This window comes from Equus asinus, chromosome 20 (genome assembly GCF_041296235.1).
Source record: "Equus asinus isolate D_3611 breed Donkey chromosome 20, EquAss-T2T_v2, whole genome shotgun sequence".
In the NCBI taxonomy this organism is placed as follows: Eukaryota; Metazoa; Chordata; class Mammalia; order Perissodactyla; family Equidae; genus Equus; species Equus asinus.
The window spans coordinates 22,086,922-22,109,724 of NC_091809.1; the positions used below are offsets into that span (position 1 = coordinate 22,086,922).

The 22,803-nt window shown below is 59.1% G+C and overlaps 2 protein-coding genes across 6 annotated transcripts; both read right to left on the reverse strand.

Moving 5' to 3' along the window:
- Nucleotides 1-6,791: 6,791 nt before the first annotated feature.
- On the reverse strand, nucleotides 6,792-15,883 carry KEAP1 (kelch like ECH associated protein 1). 4 transcript variants are annotated; one of them, XM_044752181.2, is made up of 6 exons: nucleotides 15,395-15,883; nucleotides 12,761-13,446; nucleotides 9,821-10,506; nucleotides 8,330-8,535; nucleotides 7,611-7,787; nucleotides 6,792-7,473 (listed from the first exon to the last, which is right to left on the reverse strand). In XM_044752181.2, the coding sequence occupies exons 2-6, from the start codon at nucleotides 13,304-13,306 to the stop codon at nucleotides 7,307-7,309; spliced, it is 1,782 nt and encodes a 593-aa protein (XP_044608116.1). In that variant the 5' UTR covers nucleotides 13,307-13,446; nucleotides 15,395-15,883; the 3' UTR covers nucleotides 6,792-7,306. The 4 variants fall into 4 exon arrangements, with proteins under 4 accessions (XP_044608116.1, XP_044608115.1, XP_070348094.1 ...); XM_044752180.2 differs by lacking the exon at nucleotides 15,395-15,883 and adding an exon at nucleotides 15,001-15,329; XM_070491993.1 differs by lacking the exon at nucleotides 15,395-15,883 and adding an exon at nucleotides 14,920-15,008.
- A 2,108-nt stretch (nucleotides 15,884-17,991) lies between these two features.
- S1PR5 (sphingosine-1-phosphate receptor 5) lies at nucleotides 17,992-22,577 on the reverse strand. 2 transcript variants are annotated; one of them, XM_070491996.1, is made up of 2 exons: nucleotides 22,293-22,577; nucleotides 17,992-20,104 (listed from the first exon to the last, which is right to left on the reverse strand). In XM_070491996.1, exon 2 carries the CDS (start codon nucleotides 20,084-20,086, stop codon nucleotides 18,896-18,898), a length of 1,191 nt encoding a protein of 396 aa, XP_070348097.1. In that variant the 5' UTR covers nucleotides 20,087-20,104; nucleotides 22,293-22,577; the 3' UTR covers nucleotides 17,992-18,895. The 2 variants fall into 2 exon arrangements, with proteins under 2 accessions (XP_070348097.1, XP_014721013.1); XM_014865527.3 differs by lacking the exon at nucleotides 22,293-22,577 and adding an exon at nucleotides 21,514-21,924.
- Nucleotides 22,578-22,803: the final 226 nt, after the last annotated feature.

The window sequence follows — 22,803 nt, forward strand, 5'->3', positions numbered from 1 at the left end:
TCAGACCGCAGCAGGTGCGACCACCCCTGAGACAGGTGAGGAGATCTGGCGTCGCTCCCTTCCTGAGAGTGACCCCAGCGCCGTTCCGCTCTTTTAGATTGACTTCGGCGTGAATCCCCTTCCCAAAGGGACCCTGGTGTCAGTCCCCTTTCCTGATGGGGCCCTAGCATTGTCCTTCCCGAGGGAGACCCCGGCGTCACCCTCTTTCCCTGAGGGGTCCCCTCCCATGTCATCATCTCTTCCTAAGGGGAACCCAGAGTCGTGCCCCCTGCTTCAAGGGCCCTCAGAATCGTTCCTCCTTCCTGAGAAGGGGCCTGGCCTTGTCCCCCCTTTTCCCGAGGGTTTCCTGTCGTTGCCATCCCCACACGCTGAAGGGACCCATCACCTCCCTTTTTTCTTAGGGTAACCCCTTCCTGCCTTCCAGTGTGAGGTGGGCCCCTGCAAGGGCTTCCGTGGTCCCCAGACACAAGAGAAGTCCCAAAGTCCCCTCCTGCACTCCCCGGCCCCCAGCTGGGGAGACGGGAAGGTAAGCCTCGGCTTGCCCTCAGGGTGTTGCGAGGTTGTGAAACTAGCTGATAAAGGAACTCACTATGTCATACGAGAAATCGTTTAAGGAACTGGGACTGTTTCTCCTAAAATGGGAGCCACAGGAAGACCTCAAGACTGCCTTAAAATGTTCATCAAGCTTCTCACAGTTCCTGAAATCCTCAGCAGGTACTTATTGAGCGATGGGCTATGTGCGGGCCTGTCACCTGGAAGAGGGTTGACTTTGCTCCATGAAGGTCCGAGAGATCTGACGGTAACGGTGTTTAGAGGGAGGCCAAAAGGCGTCCTTGGGTTGACGTGAAATCCTAACAGGCTGAGCAGCTCTACTCTTGCACAAAGATGGGGAAATCGACACCCTTGGAGAAGCACCTAGAAGACCTGGCTAATTCCATTCAATCTGGCAAATGTTTATCATACATCCATTGATGTACAATAATTCGTCAATAACACAATGCAATAATGAGAATTTGAACCTTCAAATATGTGCGAAGCTTCTGTTATGTGCCAGCAAATAAAATGATGAACAAGACAGAAGAATAGGAGAATAATTATGAATACGGGATCCACAAATACCTTGCTTCTGCAAGCTACTTTTTCCTGGAGCGCTTCTCAGGATTTCTGGGTGTACATTAATAAACAACCATACAAATAGCTGTCTCCCTAGTTGACTATAGGCTGCAGGAGGGCAGAAACCACGGCGTCTGCTCCCAGTTGTATCTACCCGCTTGATGAATCCTTAGAACAGAGATAGCCAGGGAGGGGGAAACATAATAAGGGGAAGACATAGGGTAGAGAGAAAAGGGACCCCACGTGTCGCAGCTGAGACTTAAGGAGGAAACACCAGCTCGTTGAAGCTGAGAGCAAGTGAAGCCAAAGAGGGAAATCAGAATCAGGCTGCTCCGTTTCAAATTTCCCACCAAGTTGTCTAGATCAGCTGATTAAACCCCGGGGCATCCTGGGATATGTAGTCTGGAAAGTGTTCCTAAACCTGGGGCATCCCGGGACATGTAGTCTGGAAAGTGTTCCTGGGTGTCCTGGTTAAATTGCGGCGTAATAAAATCAAAGTCACAACCCTGGGTGTGCTGCTGGGGCTCCCAGTCCTTTAAATAGGGAATTTCCTGGAGGCACCTGCAGTGGTATTTGATTTATACAAAATATCGTTTGCCCGGAAGTTTTGAAGAATGCTCATTGGAAAGCGGAGAACAAGTCAAGGTCAAGGGCATCCTACACCTGGGAATCGGCCAGTCTCGTTCTTTTTGGAACTTTCCTTCTCTGGAAATAGTTCCGCTTTTTACCCAGAGGCCCACCAGAGGGTGCTGCGCTCCTTTTAGACCCAACTTCCTGTCTTACCCCGAGGGGCGTGGAGAGCAAGAAAACCAGCGGAAGATAAGACAGCCGGGCTGGTGGAAGGACGTTTCCACGGGTGACGAGAGGCAGGGGGAAATTTTCCGTAAATCGGATAAAGTGCTCTCAGGTCATTAAATGTTATCATTCTGACTTTAACAATCTTGATCATTCAGATCAATGTCAGCGTTTCAAGTTTCCAGTACTGACCTCATTCCTAGTTGATAATACTACACTTGTGGTATTCCCACTGTGTTTGCCAGCGGCTGGGTACTGATATTATCCCCATTTTACAGACGAGGAAAGTGACGCACAGAGACGATTTGCACTAAGTGCGTGCCAGATATGGGTCTCAAATTTATTCTGTTTTCTCTAGGGTATTCTTTCTAAATTTTTTCTTTCTTTTTTTTCTGAGGAAGATTTGCTCTGAGCTAACATCTGTTGCCAGTCTTCCTCCTTTTTTTTTTTTTCACTTGAGGAAGATTGGCCCTGAGCTGACATCTGTGCCAATCTTCCTCTATTTTGTATGTGGGTCACCGCCACAGCATGGCCACTGACGAGTGGTGTAGGTCCACACCTGGGAACAGAACCCAGGCCACTGAAGAGAAGCAGGGTGTGCCGAACCCAACCACTAGGCCATGGGGCTGGCTCCCTAATTTTATTTTCTTAAATCCAATCTTCCGCAATATACATTTCCACTAACGTTTATATTTTAAAACCAGAACACAGTCCCAAGGAGAAGAGAGTCATTGAATTGAAGGCACGTTGTATTGGGCCAAGCAAGGTAGCCCAGCATCCAGGACAACAGCGCCCTTCAAGGAGCTGAACGGTACCTGTCCAGTTAATTGGGGGTGGGAAGCTCCTTGCTCACCATCACTGTGGTCCAGGCCGTCTTTCACCTCCATCTTCACTGTCTCTTTTTGTACTGGAAACAGCTTATAGACACACTCTGTGCTCTGAATCTTTTTTTTTTTTTTTGAGGAAGATTAGCCCTGAGCTAACATCACTGCCAATCCTCCTCTTTTTGCTGAGGAAGACTGGCCCTGAGCTAACACCTGTGCCCATCTTCCTCTACTTTATATGTGGGACACCTGCCACAGTGTGGCTTGACAAGCGGTGCCATGTCCGCACCCGGGATCCGAACCAGCGAACCCCGGGCCACCAAAATGGAATGTGCACATTTAACTGCTGCACCACCGGGCCAGCCCCATGTCTTCTGAATCTTAAAAGCAAACCCCCAGCCCCCCCCCCCGGAGCCCTTCGTGGCTCTCCAGCGGTGATCTGAGCTTTCTCTGCCTCTTTTCACCCAAATGTCTCAAAAGTGTTCCCTTCCTCAGCTTCCTTCACTGACTCCATGTTGTCTCCTCAGTGACAGTGGCTGTTTGGGAGGCACTCAATAAGTCTTTATGGAAGGAATCTCTTGCTTCACCCTCACGATTCTTCTGAAATGGCTCTTGGTAAAGTTCCTTCCCCGTTAGCAAATCCAGTGGGCATTTGAAAGCCTTTTGGAACCGCTTTGTATTTCCTAGTGTTGTTCCTTAAAATTTTTGTTCCCAGGTGCAGACCTACACCATTCATTTGTGGCCACGTTGCAGTGGTGACCCACATACAAAATAGAGGAAGACTGGCACAGATGTTAGGTCAGGGCCAATCTTCCTCAGCAAAAAAAACAAAAAACAAAAAAAACCGAACTCTGATTACCTTAGGCAAGACAGTTAATTTATGGGCAGGAGACGATAACAACAAATGGATAGCAAGCTGGAGGAACTGGCAAGAACCAAAAGTCTTTCTTAAATATGACACAAAAGGGAAAAACTATCCAGGAAAAAGTGATAAATTTGTGTGTAAATTCATAAGGAACTTCTAGAAAACAGCAGGAATAGGATTTGTGACCACCAGTTTGGAGGGCGATCTGGCAGCATGTAGTAAAGGTCTGTCTGCCCGGTGATCTAGTCAGTTCCCCTCTCAGCCTCCACGCGGAGAAATATACATGCTTGTGCCCACGGAGACACGTGAAGAGTGGGCGTGGCCGCCTCATCTGTGATTCTGAGAAACTGCAAACAACCTAAGGGTGTCAACAGCGGAAGAGAGAAAACAGAACATCGGGGAGCTGCTAAAAGGAATGTGACATCACAGACAAAAACACCTAGAAGTCTGACTGAGGGGAGAAAAACAAGTTGGAGAATAATACAGGCAACATTATCCCATTTTTGTAAGGAGACACATAGAACATGACTGCAAATTATTTTTTTAAGATTTAAAGAAGGCTGGAATGGCAAGAGAATGAGATTTCAGCTTTACCTATAATGTTCTAATTTCTTAAAAAGATACTTATGTATTTAAGTATTTGAGGCCCACAGGGCTTGTATGGTCTGGCCCCCTGACTACCTCTGTTCAGCCTCTTCTGATCATGTTTCTCCCCCTCAGAGCTTCATCTAGACTTGCTTCCCAGTGCCTCAGGACCTTTGCACGTGATGCTTCCTCTCTGCAGAATCTCGCCCCTCCTTCTCTCACCTGGTTTACACTTACCAGTTCCTTTGGATTTCCGTGAGAAAACCACATCCTCAAGAATGCTTTCTTGGGGCCTCTGACCTAGGTCAAGCTCCTGTCCCTCGGAAAGCTACCGTCAAACAGAATTATGTAGATCATATGAATCTTTTGTTAACACCAGCTCTATGAGAAAGGGACAGTGTCCCGCTTGTGCCTCATTGTGTCTGGACACCCCACTTCATGTCTGGCACAGAACAGCCAATCGAGTACTGTTTGTTGGAAGCATTAAAGACTGAGGGCTAGAAAAATCTGTGCACTTTCCTAAAACAATTCTATCTTGACGCTTCACATGGAACATGCCCTGAACCATTGGCACTTGTTTTTTTTTTTTTTCCTGAGGAAGATTTGCTGTGAGCTAACATCTGTGCCAATCTTCCTCTATTTTGTATGTGGGTCACCAACAAGTGGTGTAGGTCTGCGCCCAGGAGCCGAACCTGGGCCACCAAAGCAGAGTGCACCGAATTTAACCACTAAGGCCACAGGGCCGGCCCCCCATTGTCACTTCTCTTCTCTAACTGCAGGCTCCTCCAAGGTTCCCAGCTCCTGGCTGTTTGAGCTTGAAACCACCCAGGCTTGTTCCTAAGGCTGCGCCCTCCATATCTAATCAGCCTCTTCCCTGGTACATTCTGTTCCTCGCCACTCCCACAGCCCCCGCCTGATAAACCCGCCATCCTCTCTACCTGCTACTGCACCGGCCCGAGCCTTCCCCCACCCATTCTTATCCCCAGCCCAGCCATTTCCACCAAGCCCCCAGAGCCATCGACTTTGGACTGTGAATGGAACCGTGCCTCCTCTGCCTGTCACTCAGCACGTCTGCAATACGGCCGCAGCATCTGGGCACCTGTAGCGACCAAGGGTCCTGGTTTCCCTGGGATGGAGGGGTTCCAGGGACACCAGCCTTTTGGTCTTCAAACTGGACAAGTCCCAGACAAACCAGGACGAGTTGGCCACCCTCCTCCCCTGCTGGGCTGTAATTTCCACGAGGGCAGGGACCCCTGGGGGCTTGGTCACTGCCAAAAAAAAAAGTTGTTTTGTGGAGTTAGAAAGTGAATGTAAGGGCCAGCTGGTGGCATAGTGGTTTAGATTGCGGGCTCTGCTCAGGCAGCCTGGGGTTTGCCGGTTGGGATCCTGGGTGCGGACCTATATATCGCTCATCAGGCCATGCTGTGGCGGCATCCCACACAGAACTAGGACTTACGACTAGAATATACAGCTGTGTACTGGGGCTTTGGGGAGGGAAAAGGAGGAAGATGGGCAACAGATATTAGCTTAGGGCCAATCTTCCCCTGCACACACACAAAAAAATTCAGGCAAAAAGACTTTGTGAATGCCAAAAGGCTACGTAGATATTCTGTTGACAATTCCTAGTCCACCCCATCCATTCAATGCAGCCAGCATAGATTTATTTTCTTGTTCCACACAAACCTTCAGAGGACCAGACAGCTGGGCTCAATTAAGACAGACTTCCAGGGAACTGAGTGAGGGACGCTGTCAAGATGGGAGGGACCATTTTCCCTGGAAGGGAAGGAATCGTTTCCTTTCTGAGCTCCTTGGAAGAACCAGTGAATTCCCCAGTCGTCGAGACCACACTTCCTTCCTCTTTCCTCCACTCCCCCAGCACGAACGGAGCGGACTCGCGGGAGAGCTCCGGGCCACACACAACCGGTTCACAGGAGCCTAAGAAGATCCCCAAGAGCCCCTTTGTCCTCTTCATCCCCAGACACCTCAATAAAAAACTGGCCATGTTCCTGCAGCCCATGAAAATGGCTGGAGAGACGGTCACCAAAGTCGGAAGGTGCGTCGGGGACGGTTCACCTTAAAATATAAGCTGTGCGCCTCTGTGACATTAGCCTCGAGGAGCCCTGGGAGAGGTAATAGAAGTTAGGTCGTTGTCTTCAAAGGAGCAAAAGTGATAGGGAGGGGCGGCCCTGTGGCTGAGTGGTTAAGTTCGTGTGCTCTGCTTCAGCAGCCCAGGGTTTGCCGGTTCGGATCCTGGGCGTGGACCTACGCACCGCTCGTCAGGCCATGCTGTGGCGGCGTCCCACATAGAACCAGGACGACCTACAATTAGGATATACAACTATGCACTGTGGCTTTGGGGAGAAAAAAAAAGACTGGCAACAGATGCTAGCTCAGGGCCAATCTTCCTCACCAAAAAAAAGGGGGAAAAAGTGATAGAGAAAGGAGCCCTGTGTGGCTTGTCTATGGGGAGAGAGATGCCCCACATATCAAGATGTGCTGAGCAGAGACAACGAACTGGTTTCAAGTTCCAGCTCTGAGGCAAAGGCTGGAGCACCCTTCAGGAGAGTCCCTTCGGGCCCAGGTTCACGCCCTCTGGCCGAGAGCCCCGGTGGAAGACACTAGTTAGTTGTTCTTTATTTTCATTGGAAAGTTACAGGGTTACTTATCAACAGGACGACCGTCCAGGGCAGAGAGATCCAGAGGTTTCTACGGACGGGCCCTCCCGGGTCCGCACCTCCAGAGGAGCCTCAGGTGGCTCCTGGCCAGGCCTCCAGGACCCATCACAAGGCCCGGGAGCAAAACCAGCCGGAGCTCGGGGCCCGCTTTCAGCCCAAAGGGAGGTGGCGGCTGCTGGCGCGGGACCCTGGCCGAGTCTGGGGGTGGCGGGAGCGGGGGCCTGTCCCGGGAGCCAGGCAGGCCGTCCTGGACGTTCCCGGAACCCTGTGGCAGCGCGTGGGCCCCAATCTGGGCTTCTTTCCTTTGGAGTCGTCACGGGACGCGGAGGCACCCAGCCTCCCATCCCGGGGACAGCGTCCACTCTGTCGCCTTTTCTCTTGTCCCTGTTTTTGTATAAAAAGGACCATCCTCTCCAGCGGCCCCTCTTGGCCCAAGGAACCGAGGCGGTTCAACAGGTACAGTTCTGCTGGTCGATCTGCTTCCGGCACGGCTCCATGGTCACCGCGACGCCCACCCCACTGCGGCCCGACGTCATGCGGGTCACCTCGCTCCAGGCGTCTGCGTCCGGGTCGTAACACTCCACGCTGTCCAGGAACGTGTGGCCGTCGTAGCCGCCTGGGGGCAGAGCAGAGGGGACCGTCACTGCCTCCAAGGGTGAGGAGGCGGGGACCGCGAGCAGCCTGCCCGCCGGGGCCCCCAAGATGGGATGAGCAGGTCACCATGCCCGCGGAGGTCCCCGCACCCGGCCTCACCGAGGACGTAGATCCTGCCTTGGTGCACGGTGATGCCCAGGGCGCTGCGCCGGTGTTTCATGGGGGCCACGAACGTCCACACCTCCGTCTCCACGTCGTAGCGCTCCACGCTGTTCAGCTGGTCCTGGCCGTTGTAGCCCCCCGCCGCATAGATACAGTTGTGCAGGACGCAGACTCCTAAAAACAAACGCACAGCACAGAGGGTGACCCCGGGGTGACGTGGCCTCAGGGGCCCCAGCCACCGCCTTCTTGGGGGACCCTCCCCTTTCCCGTCTCCCAAGGGACCGTCTCAGAAGCAAAACTGGGAGAGAGGAGCTTGGAGACTGTCAGAATCTAGCTCTATGGGCGTCCGATGGTGCAGTGGGTAAGTTTGCATGCTCTGCTTGGGCGGGCCAGGGTTTATGGGTTCGGATCCTGGGCATGGACATGGCACTGCTCGTCAGGCCATGCTGTGGTGGTGTCCCACATAGAAGAACTAGAATGACTTACAACTAGGACACACAACTACGTACTGGGGCTTTGGGGAGGAAAAGAAGGAGAATTGGCAACAGTTGTTAGCTCAGGGCCAATCTTCCTCACCAAAAAAAAAAAAAAAGAAGAAGAAAGAATCTAGCTCTCCTGTGTCTTCCACAGGGGTCAAGGTGAAACGGGAGGCTGGGCTGGGATGCACCCCAGGGTGGGAGGTCCTCCACCCTCCCCTCCCCGCAGCCCCTGCCCACCTGCCCCACTCCGGATGGTGTTCATGGGTGTGATCATTCGCCACTCGTTCCTCTCCGGGTAGTAACACTCGGCCGAGTTGAGGCGGTTCGTGCCGTCGAAGCCCCCGACAGCGTAGAGCAGCCGGTTGTGGACGGCCACGCCCACCCCAATCCTCCGCGTCAGCATCGGGGCCACCAAGTGCCACTCGTCCCGCTCCGGCTCATACCTGCCAGGGCATAATGACAATGACAAGGGCCATCAGAGCGGACCTTCGGGGACACTTCCTGCGGCCCCGTGTTTGGCCAGCTCTCTCTACCCTGGAGCACTTTAGTCCTCACAGTTGTTCTCCAAGGCGCCACTGAGCAGTAGCTCCGTGTTCCACATGAGGAAACTGAGGGTCAGAGTGGTCACGAGCTCAAGGTCACACGCACGTGTTGGACCCCAGTGGCTCCATCATACCACTGCCAGGCCCCGTGCTGAGGGTTCGGGGTCTTATCTCACCGAAGCCCCACGCAGCCTGGCGAGCCAGGTGGTCATTACTGACCCCCAAATCACCGAGGACAAGACAGAAGCACAGAGGGGGACGTGGCATGTCCAGGGTCACTGGGGAAGTGGCAGAGTTGGGCTGACCCAGCCCTCTCGGACACCAGAACCCCAATTCTAACAACCAGGCTACCACCCAAGACAGCTGTTCTCCGAGAGTGATGCTCAGCACTGGGGTGACCAGAAGTCCCCTTGACCCAGGCACATCTAGTTCACACCTGTGCTCCTGGGGTCACTAACAGTGCCTTTTCTTTCCCTGAAAGTGACCTGCTGAGGGTGACACACCATCTCTTGGTCCTATTCACAGATCACGGGCATCAGAACCCTCTGGATTGTATTTAAAATTCCCATTCCCCAGCCTCACTCCAAACCCACTGATGCCAGATCTCCAGTGGGGGCTGGGGCGTTTATTTAACAAGTTCCAGGTGAGAACTGTATCCTAGCTCACACTTCTAGACAAAGAGACGGTAGAGGACTAGGCTATGCAAGAGTCCAAAAGCCCAAAATGCTTGGCCTCTAAACACAGGGTCACCATGCACGGTTGTGCAGACTGTGCACTGCACAAGGGCGCCCCCCCCCCCCCCCCTAAGGCGGCATCTTCCCGCGGAACACGTTTCATTCCTCTGTTTATTATAACAATTTGGGGGGGCAGCCGGCCGCAAGGCGTCACGTTCTAACCCAATTAGCGTCTGACAATCTCAAACTCATGGAACTTTCTCCGAATCTGCACAAAGTGGCCATGTCCGTTTGGGATGGCCCTGGAAGCAGTTCCCAGGCCCAGACACACCATCCACGGTCCCGACCATGAATCGCACAGGCGTTTGGCTTCCCGGGAAGGCTTCCACTCCCTGAAGACGGGGGACAAAGAGAGAGACTCAGCCGCGGGGGGCGACTCCCGGAGCCGCTGGCTTGGGACCTGTGTGGCCGCGGGCCCCTCCCCCGCCCGCCGGCCGCGCCGCGCCCCTCACCTCTCGGCGCTGTTGTGGTGGATGCAGCCGTGCGAGCCCCCGATGGCGTAGATGTGCCCGTCGATGACGCCCACCCCGATGCGGTTGCGCGGCACGCTCATGGGCGCGCACGGCGACCACTGGTTGGTCATGGGGTTGTAGCAGTCCAGCGCGCTCGAGTCGGTGTTGCCGTCGGGGGAGTTGTTGCGGCCGCCCACGGCGTACAGCAGCCCGCCCACCACGCAGCCCGCCAGCCCGCTGCGCGGCACCTGCAGGTCGGCCAGGCGCAGCCACGTGCCGTCGCTCGGGTTGTAGGCCTCCAGGTAGCTAAGCGACTGGCGGTAGTAGCCGCCGGCCGTGTAGATGAGGCGGCCGACCTTGGGCGCGCGGCAGGGCAGCGCGGGCGCGGGCTTGTGCAGCGTGAGCTCCTGGAACACCTGCGCCAGGTAGTCCTGGCAGCGCGCGTCGGCGCGCAGGATCTCGCACTTCTGCAGCTGCAGCTGCAGGAAGCGCGGCGGCAGCGCGTGGCAGCGCACGGCCCGCAGCAGCGCCTGCACGTAGAAGCGCCGCTGCGCGCAGTCGTACTTGACCCAGTCGATGCAGGCGTGGAAGACCTCGGACTCGCAGCGCACGTTCAGGTCGTCCCGGCTGATGAGCGTCACCAGCTGGCAGTGCGACAGGTTGAAGAACTCCTCCTGCTTGGCCACCTGCGGGGGACGGCGGCGTGACGGGCGGCCCCGGGCGCCTGCGTGAACTGCGGGCTGGGGTGGGCCGGTCCCCCCTTGGGCGCCCGAAAGCCCCGCTGGGGATAATTTCAGTGAGTTCATGCCACAGGCCACGCGCCAGGACAGAGGTACTCAGGGAAACGGCAAAGGGACAACGGACCAGGGAACTCTCTTTTTTTCTTTCTTTTTTTTTTTTTGGCTAAAGAATATTGGCCCTGAGCTAACATCTGTGCCCATCTTCCTGCATTTTATATGTGGGTCACCGCCACAGCATGGCTGACAGTGATGTAGGGCCATGCTCAGAATCCAAATTTCGAAGCCGGGCTGCCAAAGTGGAGCCTGCCGAATGAACCACTCCACCACTGGCCAGCCCCAACTGTCCACCTCTTGGTGTCATTTTGTGTTTGAACTCTAAGAATATTACCCGTTTTTTTAAAAATGAAGTTACTGGGGCTGGCCCCGTGGCCGAGTGGTTAAGTTCGCACACTCCGCTGCAGGCAGCCCAGTGTTTCGTCGGTTCGAATCCTGGGTGCGGACATGGCACTGCCCATCAAACCTCGCTGAGGCAGCGTCCCACATGCCACAACTAGAAGGACCCATAACGAAGAATATACAACTATGTACTGGGGGGCTTTGGGGAGAAAAAGGAAAAAATAAAATCTTAAAAAAAAAAAATTTTTTTAAAAATGAAGTTACTTTTTCAAAAGAGCAGATTGACTCAAAAGGAAAAATAATAGCAATAGACTATTCTAGGGGAAAAAGTGCAAGCTCTGAAGAAAGCAGCCTGAGTGGTCTCTCTCTCTCTTTTTTTCCCTGAGGAAGACTGGCCCTGAGCTAACATCTGTGCCCATCTTCCTCCACTTTATATGTGGGTCACCGCCACAGCATGGCTGACAGTGGTGTAGGTCCACACTCAGGATCAGAAGCCACGAACCCGGGCTGTCAAAGCAGAGTGTGTGGAATTAACCACTACACCACTGGCCAGCCTCAATTGCATACATCTTGGTGTCATTTTGTGTCTGAACTCTAAGAATATTACCCTGTTTTTTAAACGAAGTTACTTTTTCAAAACAGCAGACTGACTCAAGGAAAAAGGAATAGCAATAGAATACTCTAGAAGACAAAACTGCAGGCTCTGCAGAAAGTAGCCTGAGTTGCTTTTTTTCTTTTTCCCTGAGGAAGATTGGCCCTGAGCTAACATCTCTTGCCAATCTTCCTCTTTTTGCATGTGAGCTGCCACCACAGTATGGCCACTGACGAGTGGTGTGGGTCGGTGCCCAGGAACCGAACCCAGGCCACTGAAGCAGAATGCACCAGACTTAACCACTAGGCCACAGGGGCTGGCCCTCTGAGTTGCCATTTTGACCTGCTACTGTCTGTGTGACCTTGGGCAAGTGTTTGCCTCTCTGTGCCTTGGTGTTCCCCCTTTGTGAAAGGGGGATGCTATTGTAACTACCTCATCACAGGCCTGTTCCTAGGGCTACAGGCCCCGGGACATATCTGTCAGGCAGCAGCTTATATGCCCATTGCCGTCACCCCACATGAGCAGGTCACATCGTCCTGGCACCCCAATCCATGCGACCCCTTGAACCCCATGCTGGGCAGGCCAGTGGGGGAGCCCTAGGCCCTGGGACTAATGCCAGAGCTCCTGGGGGCATCTGGTCAGCCCCACACGTGGCGTAGCAGGAAGGAGAGAAATGGGGACCACGTCGTGTCCAGCGGGCCCTGGAGGCGGCCTTGGAAATGTTCCACAAGGCCCCCCAGCACAGGCTTGCTCCTGAGGTAGTTGGGAAGCTGCAGGGACCAGAAGGATGGAAAGGGCCTAGCGTGGGGTGCCGGCCCCCAGCAGGTGCTCTCGGGCCCTGCTTTTCCCCCAGATCAATAACCTGGGCTCCCAACTTCCTCCACGTCAAAGCGAAAATGAAACCGAGAGCAGCCGAAGGACAAGATTGTGTGGACCGAAGGGAACCCGGCGAAGGGTCACGCTGGCCCTTGGCAGCGCGCCCGCGGCTTCAGGAACGGCCTGCCGGGTTGGGCCTGCTCAGCGCCCCCCGGGGCTGAGCCGCTGGCCCCGTCTTGACCTCAGGGAGCCCAGACACTCAGGAAGGCCCCCCCTCCAGCTGTTTCCCAGACCCCCCCCAGATGTGTGGCCCAGGCTCTCAGAGCCCCATTTCCTCCAGCTCCTTCCTCGGCCCCGCCCACCTGCAGGGGGACGGTGATGCCCCCCCCAGCTCACCTCCCCAAAGTGCATGTAGATATACTCGCGCGCGCGCTGGTGCAGCTCCGCGCAGCCGATCTGCTCGGCGAAGTTGGCGATGCCGATGGCGTTGCTGGGGTCCAGCTGCTGCACCAGGAAGTCGCTGCAGGCGCGCACGACGCTGTCGATCTGGTACATGACGGCGCCGTTCATCACGTGCAGCACGCACTTCTCGCCCATGGAGATGGAGGCAGTGTAGGCGAACTCGATGAGGCGCTCCATGACTGTGGGGTGGATGCCCTCGATGGACACCACCTCCATGCCCTGCTCGCGCAGCCCGTTGGTGAACATGGCCTTGAAGACGGGGCTGGAGGAGGCCAGCACCACCTTGTGGGCCATGAACTGGGCGGCCGGCACGTCCTCGTACTTCACCTGCAGCGTGACGTCGCACAGCTGCTGGCTGAGGCGCAGCTCGTTCATGATGCCGAAAGCCTGCTTGGTGTGGTCCTCCAGCGTGTAGCTGAACGTGCGGTTGCCGTGCTGCGAGGGCGTCACCTCCGCCTTGCACTCGGTGGAGGCGAACATCACCGTGGGCCCCGCCCCCTCCGGGCGCTGTGACCGCAGGGGCAGGAATCAGGTGCGGGCCCCAGCCCCGCTAGGCCTGGCTTCCGGCTGCATGGGGTTCCAGGTGACAAGGGACAACACCACCACTGGCACTCAGGGGCCTGGAGGAGGGAGAGAGCACAGGGCTGGGGGCCGGGCTTGGAGCCAGGCCGCTTTTTAAGGTAAAGCCACTCCTACACCTGTTTTCCTCCCCAAGCCCAGGTGCAGCAGCGTCCGCTTGTGCTCGCCAACTGCCCCACGGCCTCGCCAGCCCAAGGATCCATCTTAAAGCGAACATAGGTCAGATGATGTCCTTCCCCTGCTCAGAATCCCTCCAGCAACTCCCAGTGCCATGAAGGGTAACACCAAACTCTTCAATGACCTGCAAAGCCCTCTGAAGTTGGCCCCTGTCCACCTCTTCCCTTTGCTCACTCTGTTCCCCCATCTGGTGGCCCTTCCCGTCCTAGAGTATATCTAGCTCTTTCCTTCATTCACCCCACCAACATTTATTGGGCATCTACTGTGTACCAGGCCCTGTTCTAGGCACCGGGAACCCAGCAGTGAACAAAACAGACATAAACTGTGCCCCCTGGAACAGACACTGGGGGAAGGAAGGGCCATAAATAAAATGACAGTGTGACTTGGGGTCAGTTACTTTAAATCCGGCCTCTGTTGGAGCTGAGAGACATGAACAGAGGAAGGGGTGCCGTGGGAGTTAGTTTTCCAGGCACAGGGAACAGCAAGGGCGAAGGCTCAGAGGCAGAATGAGAGAGCCGGTGGGGAGAATCAGGAAGGGGTGTAAGGAGAGAGAATGACCCGTGAAGGGAGCGCCAGGGCAGGAGGTGTGTTGTGAAAGGTCCTGCAGGGCGAAGGGGGGACCTACAGAGGCTCCCTGGGTCTCCATCTTATCCTTCCAGCTCAGCGCAGAGTCCCCTCGGGCCTGTTTATTACCATCCCAGCGCTTGTCAGGAACCGAAAGGAGCTCCTGTGCCTACTTGTTGCGGGCTGGCCCGTCCCTCTGGCCTCAACCCCAGCGCTTCGGAGGGCAGGGCGGGTAGGTCAGGGTCGTGGCCACCCCGGCCTGGGCCTCCCCCACGTCCCGCCTGCGGCCTGGCACCGCGCAGGGGTCAGTGAGCGTGTGGCTGGCCGGCTGCCCGCCCCTGCGCCTGCCAGCGCGCCCTCCTGCACCCGGCCGCTGGCCGCCTCCCCCCGGTGGAGGCCCAGGCCTGCCTCTTGGTCTTTGGCCACCGATCGGTCAACGGTGCCCCCTGGGCCCTGGGCACTTCCCCCCACGAAGCGGTAAGTGGGGCACTGCGCATGCCCCGTCGGAGCCTCCCCCAAGGCCCGGAGGAGGGAGGAAGTGACCCCGCCGCGGCCTCTCCACGGCCGCCCCCAGGGCGCACAGCGAGCCCCCCACCGCCCCGGGGTCCCCGGGCCTCCCTCGGAGGGTGCCACCTGGGCCTCCCGCCCGGCTGGCGTGGCCCCCGCGCCACCCCGCCGGTCGCGCCGTCCAACAAAAGGACAGGACCCGGCCGCGCCCTCCTGGCCCTCCGCGGGGCCGCAGGCACCCCGAGGCCCCCGCGCCCGCGGCGCACCGATCCCCGGTCCCCGGGCCCGCCGCAGGGGCGCTCGCGGCCCGCCGTGCCCGCAGCCCGGGCGCAGGCCGCCTCACTCACCCCGCCATGGCCGCGCTCGGGCTCCGCCTCCGCCGCCCCGGCCCGGGCGCCTCCATCGCTGCGCGCGGGGGGAGGCGCGGAGCGCGCGCAGGTCACCATGACTAAGCAGAGCCCGGCGCCGGCCGTGTCACAATAAAAGTCCCCGCGGCCCCGGGCCTCCGGCGGCTGGGACGACAGAGGGGCCGCACCCCCGCCCCCGCCAGCTGTCGCCAAGCTGCGCAGCCCGGACGCGGCCGCCACAGCGCCCGTCCTGATGGCGCGGCGGAGTCGGGGACCGCAGCCCTCGGCGCACCCAGCCGCGTGGCCCGAGGCGCCGGGGATCGCAGTCCGCGCGCCCCTGTGCGCACCGGGATCGGTGACCAACAGTCCCCGCCGCCGCCGCCGGCGCGCTCACCTCGGCCCCCGCGTAGCCCCCGTGGCTCCCGCCGCGGGGGGATGCTCCGTGGTGCCACCCGCGCGCCGCGCTTCCGGGAAGCCCGAACGGCCGCGGCCCGGCCAGGGGCGGCTCCCGCCTAATGGTCGCTGTCGGGGACCCGCGGGCGCCTCCGCCGTCGGGGGACCTCGTCCTCTGGGCAGCTGGGCCTGCGGGGTCGCGGCCGTCGGGTGGGGGTCGGCCTCGGGACGCCCGGGAAGGAGGCGGGGAGAGGGCGGAGAGGGCGCGGCGGGGAAGGAGCCGCGATGTCCGGCCCTTCCCGCCGGTGCCCGGCGCCCCGGGGCGAGGAGCGGGACGTCGGGCGCGGGCACACTGCCAGGCCCCCTTCGCACCGTCCCTTCCATGCGCCCGATTTCGCCGGCACTGCGCACGGCTGCGCCCCTCGAGCTGCGCTTCCTTTAATGCAGGCCTCAGGGTCCGGCTGGATCCAGCTAGAATTATCTACTGAGTTCGGTTTCCGGTGTCTGAGTTTTTTAGGTCCCTCCGATCCAGGGGCGCGTGGCGCTCGCCTGCGGGGGTTCGAACCGGGCTCTGCCACCCTCTAGCTCTGGGCCGGTGGGTCCGTGGCTTGACCTGTAAATTGGTAACACTCCCAGCACCGCCCTGCTCGGCCATCGGGGGAACGAAACGCGAATGCTGCCGCCCAATAACTATGATCGATGATTATTCGTGGCAAAGGATACTGATTTGCCATTTCTGCCGTTTGTCCTGTAAAGTTAACTTTTAAATAAATGTATTTAAGTTTCTTTTGAAAAGCCCATCTATATGAAAATTGAGGGAATAATAGCCAGAAAACGCTGGCCTGAACAGATGTTGGTCTAAGAAAGGGTTCTGCCCACCTTCGGGGTGAATGTGGAGGATTGGACGCCCCCGCTCGGGGTCTCGGGGTCCTGCCCTCGCGCCCCGTTTCTGCGGCGTGAAGCTGCAGTTCTGGGCTGCTCCAGAGGGGGCGCCACAGCGTCGGCGGCGAATGCACACAGGGGCCGAGGCCGTGGGGACACCCGCACCCTCCTCGAACACGCCAGAAGACCTCCTGTCATGTCTCTCAACATCCCATCTACAGGCCCTGGGACCCCGTGGTGCCACTTGGAGAGCTTTATCCAAGGTCCACTCCCACACGTGCGGGAGGACGGATGTGGACGGCAAAGCTGTGTATAAAGGACTGGACTCAACCCACATGTCCCTCCCTAGGGCCCTGGTGTGATAAGTGGTGGCACATCCATGCTGTGAAATACTATGCAGCCAGTAAAAAGGACAAGACATTTGCTGGACGAATATTTCCCTCGATTTTTAAAAATGTAAAACAACCCCAAGTGTTATGTACTGAATCGTGCTCCTCCTCAAAGAGAAAAAAATTGCATGTTGAAGCCCTACCCCCAGCGGGATGGTATTTGGAGATGAGGCTTGGGGGGGAATTAGGGTTAGGTGATGTCCTGAGGTTGGGACCCCCGTGAAGGGATTAGTGCCCTTTATAAGAGATACCAGGGAGGGTCTTCTTGCTTCCTCTCCACTTCTAGAGGACACGGCAGGAAGGGGGCGGTCTGCAAGCCCGCAGGAGAGTCCTCACCCGCTCCTGCCCGCGCTGGCCCCTCAGCCGGGACTTCAGCCCCCAGAACGGCGAGAAATAAATTTCACTGGTTGGAACGGCCCAGGCCATGCTGTTTGTTACGGCAGCCAAGCGGACTAAGACGGAAGGACAGCACCAAATCTGCGGGCGGGCAACCGTTTCCAGGATGCCTTCGGAAGGGAACGGCGCCAGGTGCAGAGCAGCGCGAAAGCTGCGCGAAAAGATGTACTTACATTTCGCCCCCTTCATCCGCAGAGCAGTTCTGGAAGATTCCCTGAATTCCCACGGTGACGGACTCCAAGCAGGGGAACTGGTTCTTTTCGAATTTTGTAGGATGTGGACAAGTGCACACGTCTCCTACCGTCACACCATCAAACAACCGAGCAGGGGGCGGGCGTCAGGTTCCTTCGAAGATTCAAGAGCCTGGGGGCGGGGCGCCAGGCCGGGTGGGGAACCTGGTCCAGTCCCGGGAGCGGCCTGGGACCGTGCCCCGAGGCTCGGGTGTGTTTGTGTTCCAGGAAATAGGCTGGTTTCCCGTGCGTGTGGCCCGCGGGGACTCAGACCCCCAGGCCGGGTCGGGGGCCCCCAAATCCTCCCGGGTCTCGGCGGCCGCCTGCAGTTCCGCGGTGTCCCGGCAGGTGGCGCGCGGCAGCCCGCGCCAGGAGCCCCCCGCCCCTCCCCGGCCGCCCCGCCGCGCGGGGGTCAGGAATGCGCCTGGGGACAGCCAGGGGCCGCGGCCAGCGCGCCTGGAGCCTTTTATGGGCATAAACGGGGCCCTGGTATCGCCCCCGGCCGAGAATGCAGACCCCCGAGGGAGGGGGCGTTGCCAGACCCCTCCGGAGCAGCCAGGCGACAGGCCTGGGAGTCTGGCTGGGACACTGGGAGGAGGCACAATGTGGGTGGGAAACCGACCTCGCAAGGTTGCACTGAGGGGAGGAGAAAGGTGTGTTCTGGGCCTGTCACGGCGGGGGGACCAGTCAGGCACGAAGGCTGTCATTGTTGTGATTTTATTCTATTTTTACTTTTTACGAGGGGTCTGACACCACACTCAGAGAGGAACTGGCTGAGTCTCCCAGAGTCAAATTTTAGGGGGCCCTGTCTTTGGCGGTCCTCTCTTCTAAACTGGAGAGCTGACCTTGACTCCACTCTTTTTGTCATTTCCACACTCAATTCCTCAGGAATTATGTCGCGCTACCTCCAAAATCGATCCAGAAGCCCCACCGTCTGAGTCCCCATCATCGCTCCCCTGGGTCAGTGCAGTCATCTTCACCTTGTTCTAGCTTCTACCTTCACCCCACACAGAGATCTGTCAACATCTGAGCCAGGTCAAGTCCCTCCTCTGCCTAGAACCCTCTATGGCTCCCATCTCACACAGAGCAGAAGGAAAGTCCTCCCCTGAGCCCACAAGGCCCTGCCCCATTTGCTCCATCATTGCTCTGCCTTTGTTTCCTCCCATTCTTGCCCTTCATCGCTGCTCCAGCTGCAGCGGGATCCATGCTTTTCATAGAACACACAGGCACATTCCAGCCCCAGGGCCTTTGCACCTGCTGTTCCGGCAGCCTGAAATGCTCTTCCTTCCGCTGTTTCCAGGACAATGACATCTCAGCTCACATCATCTGTCACTCTGACCACCATCGCATCATTTTATTGTCACTGGAATTACTCCCATTATATCTTCACTCCATTATTGCCTGTGTCCCCACCAGAAAATGGGTTCCACAAGGGCAGCGATTTGTGTCTGTTGCGATAACTGCCGTGGGGTTTAACGTCAATAAAATACATTTCCCTGCGTCTCTTCTGCCTCCTTTCTACTGCCTTTCCTACAAATCCCTTTATTTAAAAAGAAAAAGTCTGCAAAACAGTTTCTTAGGAAGGCAGTGGCGGGCCAGAGGGCGTCAGTCTGCGGGCGGTGCGGGTACCAGGGTCTGGGCTGTGGTGAGCGTGCCGGGACCGCCGGTGGAGCCGCTGGTGTCCAGCCCGTCCCGCTGGGGCGACGAGCGCTCGGAGCGGCTGGAGCTGCGGTCCAGGCCCGAGGGCAGCCAGTGGTGCCGGCCGCCCGAAGCCTCAGCCACACTCTCGGACGGCGGGGAGGAGCCCGCGCCCCGGCAGCAGCGCCGGCGGCCGCAGCAGACGAGGCGCAGGAGCGCGTGGCGCAGGTCGTGGCTGGTGAGGGTGTAGATGATGGGGTTCAGAAGCGAGTTGGCCATGGCCAGACCCAGGAAGGGGTCAGCATGCAGGAGCACGGGGCAGGCGCGCGCCGGGCACGCCACGTCCAGCAAGAGGAGCAAGAAGAGGGGACCCCAACATAGCACAAAGGCCAGGAGCACTACGCTGAGTGTGCGCAACAGGGCCAGCGAGCGCGGCGTGCGGCGCGCCCGGCTCAGGGGGCCAGGCCGGGGGCGCGCCTGCTGGCGCCGCGCGTTGGCGCGCACCTGGCAGTAGATGCGCGCGTAGAGAGCACAGATGGTGGCCAGGATGCCGACGAAGACAAGCACGCAGAAGAGCAAGTAGGCCTTGGCGTAGAGCGGCAGGACCGTGGAGCAGGAGTCCAGGCGGCCCAGACAATTCCAGCCCAACGCGGGCAATAGCCCCAGGAGCAGCGACACGCCCCAGGAGGCGACCGCCAGCGCCAGCATGCGCCTTCGACGGGCAGCGGGCGCGGGTCCCCGGCGAGCCATGGTGAGGAGGCGCTCCAGCGCGATGGCCAGGAGGCTCAGCACGGACGCGGCGAGCGTCACGAAGACGCCGCCCTCACGCGCGAACCAGAGCGCAGGCGACAGCTTCAGCGTGAGCGGCCCCGACAGTAGGATGTTGGCGGCATAGGCGGCGCCTGCCAGCAGGTCGGACAGCGTGAGGCTGCCCAGGAGCAGGAACATGGGCGCGTGGAAACGCGGGTGGCGTCCGAGCACGACCAACACGGCCAAGTTCTCGAGCACGATGAGCGCGCACACGGCCAGGCACACGGCGGCGTCGGCGCGCAGCCCCGCGCCGGGCTGGTAGCGCGCACCGTGGAGCTTGCCGGTGTAGTTGTAATGCAGGACGATGACCTCGCTCACAGGCGCCGGACGCAGCAGCCCTGGCTCCATGGGCCGCCCGCCCCGAGTCTGCGGAGAGGTCGGGTGCAGTGTCAGACCGGGAGCGCAGCGACCCCGCGGCCTGCGGAGGCGGGCACGGGCGGAGCCTCGCAGCCCTGGGAAACGGGCCCCAACCCCCTACCCACCACCCCAGACACGCACATTGCGGCCCAGAGGGAATTCGGGATGGAAGGGGGGTGTCCATGGAGATGGGCCGACACAGACACACAAATAACATCCCGAGGGGACAGGGTGACACCAGTCCCACAGGAAAGGAGCACTAAGAATTCACACTCAAGCAGAAGTACCCAGAGGCACAGGAATGCACACAAATCCAGCCACATGCAGGAAGGGACTCACAAATACAATGACACACTGACAAGAACACGTGGGCACATAATCACAAACTAGGGCAAAAATACGCAGTCGGGGCCCAAACACGGAAATACATTCACACATGGATAGAGCGACACAGCAGAGACATACAAATGGAGCCACAGGCGGACGGGGTCTCACACCCAGTGACAAAGGCCACAATCTCACCACCTCCACCCACAGCCAGCCTGGAGCCCAGAGCCCCACAATTTCCACGCCTCGCTGCACACACTGCTTTTCCTGCCCCAACGCCTTCAGCCGCCGCAAAACGCCGCGAGAAAGCTGAGCCGGGCCACCCATTTTGCAGAGCAGGGCCCAAGGGCAGCAGGCAGGATCCACATGGCACAGACAGGCCCTGGCAGAGGGGCACACATGTCATCAGGGTATAATGATACTGCCCAGCTGTGACTGCGGCCTTCAGTGCCCTTAGGCCCATTTCGCAGAGAAGGCAACGGAGCCTCAGAAGAAGCATCTCCCAAAGAAGCAGGCACAGAGGTTGTTACGCTCCCACACAAACAGCTGCGCAGACTCGGTTACACAATGGCGAGAGACCGACTTAACAGATGAGAAAACCAAGGCCCAGGGAGGGGAAGGGACGCATTAGGAGAGGGCAGGAACCAAGGCACCGCAGACGGCCTCAGAGGCACACAGGGCGCCAGGCGCACAGACAGATCCACAGGGAGGTGTGGACTCGGCCACGCTGGGGAGGGAGGCATCAGATACACGCAGACACGGGTTACACTCGCTCTGATGGCGACACCGGGCAGAGAGAGGCGCAGAGCCTCTGCCCCGCCTGCGTCGCCTCCGCCTGCCTGGAGGCAGGACTGAGGTAGCGAAACTCGCAGCGGCGTGGCCGGGAGAGGGTGAGGCAGGGGGATTCCAGGCACCCCCACCCCTATCGCGGGCTCGGTATCCAGCCCAGGAATCAGCGGCTTTCTCTTCCCTAGAGGCCTCTAGGAAAGGCCCGGGAAACCCAAGCTAGGGCGCCGGTGTGGTGGCCAGGACAATCCCCTCCGGGCCAGGCCGAGTCCCGCGCCCCCAGGGACCCAGAGCCGTACACTCACCCCTGCGTCCTGGTCTTGCGCCCTCGGCAGTCGCGCTGCCTCGAGCCGAGCGAGCAGATGCCGCTGGGGGGGCGGGGCTGGAGCTGGCAGGCGAGGGGGCGGGCTCGCAGGGCGCCCCGCGGGCGGTCGCAAGCAGTTGCCCCCTCCCCTCGGCGCCCGGGCACCCGGCCCGCGGCTGCCAGCCTGTGCCACCCGCCGCGGCACCGGAGCGCGCCCCGGCGGCGACTGGCACCGGAGAGCCCTCGGCTCCTCCCTCCGGGCCTGGGCTGCCCTTCCAGGGCCGCTCCGTCGCGGCGGAGGAGGACCGGAGACGCGGGGACAGGGGGATTCTCAGCAGGGGCGGCCGCGGCCTGCGCCTCTTCCCCCTCAGCAGAGGGGTCCTGTCTGGCCTCCGGTTCCTGGGCGCCGGTCCCTCCCCATTTTGCGCCTACCTTCTAACCTACCCTCCTAGGCTGCACCCCAAGGACGCCCCGTCGGGGGAGGGACCCCGGCAGCGCCGACTAGGAGGCGTCTGCAGCAGGGGCGGCCGCAGCCTCCGTCCCCTCCTCCACGGCAGATAGGTCCCGGCGGCTCCCGGGCGCAGGCCCCTCCCCACTCCCTCGCTCCCACCCCCGGCTTGGGGCGAGTGGGGGAAGGGCGGGCACGGGCAGGACTCTGGTGGGAACCTCGTTCTCCCCCGAGAAGGGAGCATCTGGCTCGCCTGCCTCCCGGTTCCCCTTTTCCCCCACCCCATGTCTTCCACCTCATCACTCCTACCACTGGATAAATGAGTGACTGACTCATTTATCGCGTTTTGGCGCTCTGTCCCCAAGAGACTGTCAGCCCCACGAGGGCAAGAATTTGCTCTGGCCTGGGCGCTGCCGGGCGCGCTGAGTGAATGGATGGATGAATGAATGAATGAATGAGTGTCTCTGGGTGGATCTCTCTCCTCGGGTCTCTCAGGGTCGGTCTCTGGTTCTCCCTGTTTCTCTGTGCGTCTCTCTCAGCCGCTGGCTGTGTCTCGCTCTGGCGGTGTCGCTCTCCCACGCCTCTCCCAGGCCTCCGCTCTCCAACGGGCCAGTCCCAGCTGGCCCGCACCCCCACCCCGCGTTCCCAGGGACTTCCTGGCCCGGCGCAGCTCCCCCACCCTCAGACCAGGGCCGCAGCCGGGGAGGGGGCTGGGCCGGGCTGCTCTTTGTCCCGGTGGCCTCAGGCTCTGCCCGCCGAGGGTGGGACGAGGGCGCCGCAGGGGCGATGAGCGGGAGGCTGGGGATGCGGGCGGATCCGGGGGCGCCCCCGGGGGAGGGGCGG